At 46.3% G+C, this 8,093-nt stretch overlaps 1 protein-coding gene across 2 annotated transcripts in view; it reads right to left on the bottom strand.

Annotated features, from left to right (window-relative positions):
* LOC103726069 (solute carrier family 23 member 1-like) overlaps positions 1-2,418 on the bottom strand; it is a 55,647-nt gene extending 53,229 nt beyond the window's left edge. For both annotated transcript variants that reach the window (XM_029558870.1, XM_029558869.1), the window contains exons 1-2: positions 2,351-2,418; positions 2,163-2,273 (exon numbers count right to left, since the gene is read on the bottom strand). In XM_029558870.1, the coding sequence (XP_029414730.1) occupies positions 2,163-2,204 (42 nt within the window). In that variant the 5' untranslated portion in view covers positions 2,205-2,273; positions 2,351-2,418. The remainder of the gene's footprint in view (positions 1-2,162; positions 2,274-2,350) is intronic.
* Between the last annotated feature and the right edge of the window lie 5,675 nt (positions 2,419-8,093).

Below are 8,093 nucleotides of genomic sequence, written 5' to 3' on the forward strand. Positions count from 1 at the left end.
TATAGAAAAAGACATTCCCAGGAGTCATAAAATCCCAGTTCCAGGGTGGACTATCTCCCAGTCACTTGTTGACCAGGAAGGTCCCTGAGGCCCTGTGAACTATAACGCTATTCCCACTGTGGGTGTGCATGCCAGAACTAGATGGTAAGCCTATTGCTGAAGACCCTGCATGTTGTGGCTGCAGGACAAGGAGAAATTAGCCTATAACCAACAAATTTTTCATACAGATTTAGGGCCTACTTCACAGGAGGAAACGCCCGTCTGATGCTGTAATCCAGGGCAGAATTCTGGGGTTAGGGAGGTCATAGGACCCAGCAGGGAAGCAGTAAAGGCTATTGTTTTATTGACTAGATGTGATACGCCTGTCAGTTGCTTTCTACACATTTGTGTGTGTGCCCGTATATTACTGGTCATTCTGCAATGAGAAGTATACTGCAAAGCCTCAAAACCAGTCAAGTTTCTGAGGCTAAACGACCTTTGCTGTGTCACAATAGCCTAATATTCAGGTATAGTTGGAAGAAGATAATCAAATATCATTATCACCCTCTCCAAGGCCCAGGGGACATCACAGAAGCGGAGACAGAAAGAAGGTAAGAACCAGAGGAAGAGGTAGAGTGTTGTAGAATCTGTCCTCTTAACAAAGCAAGCATCATCATCTTCATCGGAGCACTGTGACTACTTGAAAGGCAAGACCCACAAGAGTAGCTCTGTTGATGTCCCTTCATGGAGGGATGAGTCAGTAACAGTCACTAGACCCTCACCTGAGATTTCCCTCTCTCCTGTCCCTCCCTGACAGATGTATGTAATTCTGGTGTCTGGAGGTGCTAGAGTATATACAGTGTGGGAAGTTAACTGAAGGGGGTCTCCATCTACACAGCAATGGAGACATCATCATCCATGCTGGTCAAAGACTGTTGGGTAATTGCAGCTGCTGTGGGGCTAGCTAAGCTTCTATAAGTAAAACAAATAAACTCATTGGTTTGTCACACTAGACTTGGGTGGAATCATTATTTTGATCTGTTGTTGGTGCCCTATCTGGTGAGAGCAAACATCTGTTTATGAATCTCTGGGACAAGTTCATGCAATAGTTCCAGGCCCCTACTCTCCATGGAAATTTATTTCATGGAAACCCAAGATCTGGGAAACTCCATAGTCCCTAGGAAGTAGAATCTTCAACATACTTCCCTAATTGTTTTTCATTCCTAAACCTCCAAAAGATAGAGAAATAATTCTGAGGTGAGGCCAGGTGGGAAGCGTTTTTCCCTAAGGACACTTCACTTTCTCAGAAGAGAATGCTAGGAATACATGAAGGGTGGGCAGTGGCTGTTGTGCTTCCAGAGGGCAGTGATTGAGCCCAACCCGGTGTACAGGTGGTCCCTGTCCCCAACCCTTGGGTTTGATAGGCTTCAGTCCTGGCCTTTGCCCCTGTGCACTGGCAAGGATGGAGGGTCTCCAACTCAGTTATTTTACTTTTGGTCTTTTTGAGGCAGGGTCTTCCTGTAGCCCAAGCTGGCCTGGAACTCACTATGTAGACTAGGCTGGCCTTGAACTCACAAAGATCCACCTGTCTCTGCCTCCTGAGTGCTGGGATTAAAGGCCCATCATGCCCTGTTATTTTTAAGTGACCAAAATAGACTGGAGAGGGTAGTAGGACCAAGGTTCAGGGACTATCTGGAGAGGCTTCACAGGGCTCACTGAGGCCTGATTTGTTTGGGCCTCGGGCTTGTCTTCTATGTAACAGAAATAGAAATACCTGCTGCATTGGCTTGTAAGGAAGAGAATAAAGTTGAAGGCACCCCTGGGCTGTCTCTGTTTCCTTTGACTTGGGCTCAGGGCTTTAGAAAGAAAACCTAATACTGGGAAGCATGGAAAACAGATATTTAGATGTTCCTCTTCAGAGTCCACCTGGTGAGCGGAAGAGGATAAGAGGGATACAGCCTCGTCCCTATTCCTTCCTCTTTCACAGTCCAGGGCTCAGGGAAAGTTCTATGCATACAATCCCGGTGTGACCTGGGGTGAGATTCCCTGAGAGAGCTGCCACTCCTGTCTGATAGTCTGAAGCTAAGTAAAGGGATCAAGAGACCAAACTCCATACCGGGCCTCCTCTAGGCCTCCCTCCTGCTCCTCTTTCTGTGCCCCCTTCCATCCCCACCAGCACTCACCAAGCAGTTGGGAGGCTCGCAGCTGGTGATGGCAGAGTTCATGGCAGCAGGAGAGGGTTCTTCTGGCTTCCCCTCAGGATGTAGGACAGAGAATACCAGGAAAGGGGGACACTGCCCAAAGAGAAGAGGATTAATTTATTGTCTGACTCAAAGGGCGGGCCCTAGAGGGAGGTGCCTGCAGGATCTACCTGTAGTCTGAGCTGTGACTGATGGGTCCCTCCAACCTCCTGCTGTGGAGACCAAGGTGCACCCAACCGTGGAGACTACTTCATCACTTGATAAGTTTTAAAAAGATGTGACTAATTCCCAGGGTACTAAGGAAACAGGGTGTGGCTTGAGAGCTCTTTCAGAAGACCAAATTCCTGGGTTAAGATGAGTGGCGGGGGGTAAGCTACCACGCTTGGCATTTTCTAAGCTGGAAACTTGTTGGGCTGGAATGGAAATCATTCAAAAGATAGTCCAACCGAGTGTATGAATGAAATGATTAATGAGGGAAGGGGTATTACTTCTTGTTCTGGGAGCAGCCATAAAGGCTCATGAGTGGAGCCAAAGGCCTTAAAAGGCTCAGGGAGAACCCAAGAAAACACCACTCCAATCCTTAGAGCTCAACTCTATGAGATGCAAGAAAAAGGCCTATAGTCCAGCAAGGCAGAGTAGCCTCTGCAGAGACGTGAAAGGCCTGCTGTAAATGTCTCCTGCTAAATCCCACTACCAAATGAAATCCAAATCCAGCAAGCAACAGCAACTCAATGGTAGAATATTCTGGGATGGGTGGCACTGATTCCCGGTGTTCCAGGAGCATAAGGCAGGAGCCACAGAAAAGGTGATGAGGGTTGGTCTAAGAAAGAGCAAGCCCTAGGAAATAATGACAGGATGTTTGAAGAAGGAGGGGATAGACCTGGCTTGGGCTGTGTTGAAAAAAACAAAACAAAACAAAAACAAGATCAAAAGGTTATCAGACACCCACATAGTGGGGTATGCCTTTAGTCCTAGCACTCGGGAGGTAGAGGCAGGTGGATCTCTGTGAGTTTGACACCAGCCTGGTCTACAGAGAGTTCCAAGACAGCTAGAGCTATACATCCCCTCAACCTCAGAGATCTGCCTTCCTGTGCCTGTCTCCTAAGTGATGGGATTAGAGGTGGTGTGCCCAGCTACACTTTTGTATATGCTGTTCTATGGTTGTCTTATTTTATTTGATGACAAACTGAACATGTGCATCCTTAAGTTACAAATTATACTACAGGGACCCTGGGAAGGGTTCCCAAAAGGCAAGTAGCCTACCAACTGAGCTGCATCCTCAGCCTTAGGCACCATTCTGTGTGTGTGTGTGTGTGTGTGTGTGTGTGTGTGTGTGTGCAGGCCAGTGGTTGATGTCAGGTGTGTGTGTGTGTGTGTGTGTGTGCGTGTGTGTGTGTGTGTGCAGGGGTGCTTGCTCATGTTTGGGCGTGTTGAAACCAGGGATCAACATCAGATGTCTTCCTATATTGCCCTACATGTTAGTTTTTAGACAGGCTGTCTCACTGAACCTAGAGCTTTCTACTCCACAGACTGGCTGACCCCCGAGCCCCTGGGGAACTACCTAGCTCTGCATCCCCAACACTGGGGTTACAGACATGTACTGCCACACCTGGCTTTTTGTAGTTGGCTGGGGATCTGAACTCAGATCCTCATGCTTATATGGTAAGCAGCTTACTCACTTAGTCATCTTCCCTGGCCCCACAACTATAGTCTTTAAGGCACTGAGGGATCAAACAGGGTTCTAGGCACCCCAAAAAGTGAGTATGATGGAGCCATGGTGCTGATGAAGGTTCCTCAGCAAATGATGGGGAAGGGCCTCAAGGTGACTGTCAGGATGCATGCAGGAGTGAGTGCTGGGCTTTGCCAGTCAGGATGCTGCCCCCTGTGGTGGTTGATATCAGGTGTGTGTGTGTGTGTGTGTGTGTGTGTGTAGGCCAGTGGTTGATGTCAGGTGTGTTCCTCTATCACTTTCCACCTTATTCGCTGAGATAGGGTCTCTCAACTGAACCCAAAGCTAGTTGATTAGTTAGTCTAGCCAGCCAGCTTGCTCTGGGAATCCCTGTCTCCCACTTCTGATTACTGACTGGGATTAGAAGTGGGCCACCATATTCACCCAGCCTTTATATGGGTGCTGTGGATCTGAGCTCCAGTCCTCACACTTGCAAACAGTGCTTTATCCACTAAGCCATCTCCCAACCGTCTTAGGCATAATAATAAATAGCAAGTAGAAACAACAGTATAAAACAAAGTACTTGAACTCTATTTTCTCTTTTTCAAAGACATGAGTTTTGCTTTTCTCTTCTGGGACTTCACATAACAAAAGCTTTTCTTTGAGCTCCGTCTTGCATAACACTGACATTTTTCCAGGACTGCTTAGCATACACAGTCACAATAGGCAATTTGCCATTCATAATCTTTCGTCTCTGGTCTTGTGTAACTAACTGCTTCTGCTAACTCTTTGGCTTATCTCTATCACACATTCTTGGATGTAGAAATCTAAACCCTGAAAGTTGGGGTAAGGGCTAGAAAGAAAGCAAGAAGGAAAGAACCCACTTCCTCCATTTTCATCTTCTTGACACTAACACCCACCAAATGACCCAAGTCATCATCCTTGGACCCATCCATGGGAATCATCTGTTCACAGGTCTGCCATCTGCAGTTCTTCCAAAGTTCTGGCAAATTCACCTTCTAAATATTTTTCATGAGTGTCTAATACTCTCCAATGATAGTTACTATACTAACCTTTTCTAAGCTTTCTTTGTTTTTTCAATTCTATATCAACTTCCTTATATGTCAAAACCAAGGGGGCCGGAAAGATGATTCAGCAGTTAAGAGCACTGGCTGTTCTCACAGAGGACCCAGGTTTGGTTCCCAGTACCCACATGGTGGCTAACAACCATCCATAACTCCAGTTCCAGGGGATCTGATACCCTCTTCTGATCTCCATGGGCATTTCACAACATGGGTGTGTTTACATACATGCAGGCAATACATTCGTACACATAAAATAAAAACCAAACCAAAACAGCAAAACCCACCCTCCCCATTCCTAAGGATGAAATGAAATGGTCTTCACGTGGCCTATGATGTGTTTCATAATTTGTCTCCTCTAACCCTCATTGCTCACCACTTCCTGTAACTCACCCTGAGTCTGGCACACACACACATACTCCACCAATAGCAATTGTATTTAATCAAATTATCCAGGATTACTCAGCCTTCTTAGTCATTAGACTGTGTCTGAGATCTCTTAAGCCAGATCATTGTTCAGAAAGAGGTGGGTCTGAACACTCTCTCTCCTTCTTTCTGTTTATAAAACAGTGGGGCAGGGGCTGGGGAGATGGTTCAGTTGGTTAAGTACTTTACCCAAGTAAAAAGCCAGGAGTGGTGGGACATGCTTGTAATCCCAGAGCTTGGAAGGTAAAGATGGAGGATTCCTGGGACTCACTGGCCAGCCAGTCTAACGAAATTGGTGACCTTCAGGCCGGTGAGACAACCTGTTTCAAATACAGGGATGGATGGCTTCTGAGAACAACACCCGAGGCTGACCTCTGTCTTCTCCACACATGCACACACATGTTTCCCCTGCCACATACAAACTCAAACAAAAGCAAAAACTCAGATGTCTGAAAGCACATGCTGCTCTGGTGTTCTGTGTCTGAGTTCAGGACAGACACTGTACCCACAGGGGGCACAAACACACAGCCCCCAGCTGCTGCTGTTGCCACAGAAACAGGCACAGGATAGGGTTTACTCTAAAACTTTGGAAATCTCACATTTGCTTCAGAGGGTGGTGTGGTTCTCCAGAGAGGTACACGGATTAGCCAAGGTTGGGAACCTTTTTGCTTGTGTGTGTGTGTGTGTGTGTGTGTGTGTGTTGTGTATGTATATTTGCATGTGTGTAGGGGTATACATGTGTATGTGTACACATGTGTGAAGGCCAGAGGTTGACATCACATGTCCTCCTTGATAGCTCTCTACCTTGTTTACTGAGGCAGGGTCTTTCCATGAACAACTAACTGTAACTCACAGATTTGGCAAGTTCAGTTAGCCAGTTTTCTCTGAGAATCTCCTGTCTCTGCCTCCTGAGCATGCCATTACAAGCAGGCCACCACATCTGCCTGGCTTTCAGTTGGGGGCTGAGGATTCGAACTCCAGTCCTCACACTGCATGGCAAGTGCTTTATCCACCAAGCCATCTCCCCAACCCCTCTTTTCATATCAAAACAATATATCTGACACATAATTATTATTCTGGGTTCTGTTCCCAGTACCTACATGGTGTCTCTGTGACCCTTTTCTAGACTCTGTGGATATTGCATACCTACCAGTACATATAAACACATACAGGCAAAATACTTATACCCATAAAATAAAAATAAATCCTCTGAAAGAAGTCCTCTGAAAAAGAGCAAGGAAAGTTTCCAGGAGAGAAAATTTCAGTAAATCAAACCTTCCCACACCCTTCTTTCTTGGAAGGAAAAATAAACAGGCCTCGGAGTTGAGAAGGAAGAGAAAGAAGATGCTGGGCATTGGAGAGGAAAATGGGCACAAAGAGCTAGAGTTTAGGAGGGTCACTGGGCACAAGGCAGGGCAGTGCTCTCAAGAGAAGGGTAACTAGATGAGGAGGTCACCCAAATTGTCCCCTGTGGAACTCAGAGGCCCAGGCCATCACCTGGGAATTTTCCTGTGCGAACCATGCATACGCTTGCACTGCCATTCTGGGACTGTCTTAGTTTGGTTCTGTTTCTCAAGATCATAAAGTATGACATGCTGGAGATGGAGGAGTGATGCCTTGCAATGGTGGCCCTGGTCTGGCAAAACTCAAAGCTCATCATATTACGTTTCAACTGAAGGCATTTTGAGGCCACAAAGACCTTAAGTCACACAACTGGAAAATGGAATTGTAATTTTAGAGGCCTTGGGATGAGAAGCGTGTTGGTCAAGGACAGCAGCATGTGGATAAGGTAGGAGCCAGGCCGTGGAAACCTTCTGGAGTCAGTGCTTCCTGAAGACTCACCCTTATCACAAGGCATTTCAACGCTGGGAGAGTCCTAACCATTTTATCTCTTGAATCCAAAGCTAATTTTAATTTTTTAAATATTTTATTTATTATTTGTATTTTATGTGTAAGAGTATATTGCCTGCATGTATGCAAGTGCACCTATGTCATGCAATGCCTGAGGAGGTCAGAAGAGGGTGTCAGATCCCCAGGAACTGGAGTTATGGATGGTTGTTAGCTGCCATGTGGGTGCTGGGAACTGAACCTGGGTCCTCTGCAAGAGCATCCAATGCTCTTAACCATTGAGCCATCTCTCTATCCCCAAAACCAAATGGGGTTCCAGGTTATAAGTCCTCCCCTGTTTTCCTGCCTTAGTTCTGTGGGGTGAGACAATCCCATGGTCCCAGCCAAGGACACTTCTGTTGATATTACAGTTGAGGACACATGATCCTCTTGATCTGATTCCCAACATAGACTGAAAGGACTGTTTCATGAGCTCTAGCTTGGCCAACAGAAGTCAGAACAGATCTACCTTCCAAGATGGTGACAGTGGGGACATGGGTCAGTGGCAGCAGGGGCAGTGATAATGCTCCAAGCTGCCATCCATGAAAGGACTTCCTGTATCCTTTAGGGACATTGGCTCAGGCACAGCTGCATCTTTCTTAAGGATTTTACTTATTTTTATTTTATGTATGTGAATGTTTTGCCTGTGCATGCCTGGTGCTCATGGAGTCCAGAAGAGGGCATCAGATTCCCTGGTTTCAAACCCGGGTCCTCTGCAAGAATAGCCAGTGCTCTTAACTCCTGAGGCATCTCTCTAGCCCCACAGCTAGATCTTTGACTTCACCATGGAAAAGAATTGCAAGAGGACCCAACAGAGTTGGAGCTTATTAAAAAGAGATTTTTTTAAAG

Source organism: Nannospalax galili, unplaced genomic scaffold, assembly GCF_000622305.1.
Source record: "Nannospalax galili isolate Female #2095 unplaced genomic scaffold, S.galili_v1.0 scaffold307, whole genome shotgun sequence".
In the NCBI taxonomy this organism is placed as follows: domain Eukaryota; kingdom Metazoa; phylum Chordata; class Mammalia; order Rodentia; family Spalacidae; genus Nannospalax; species Nannospalax galili.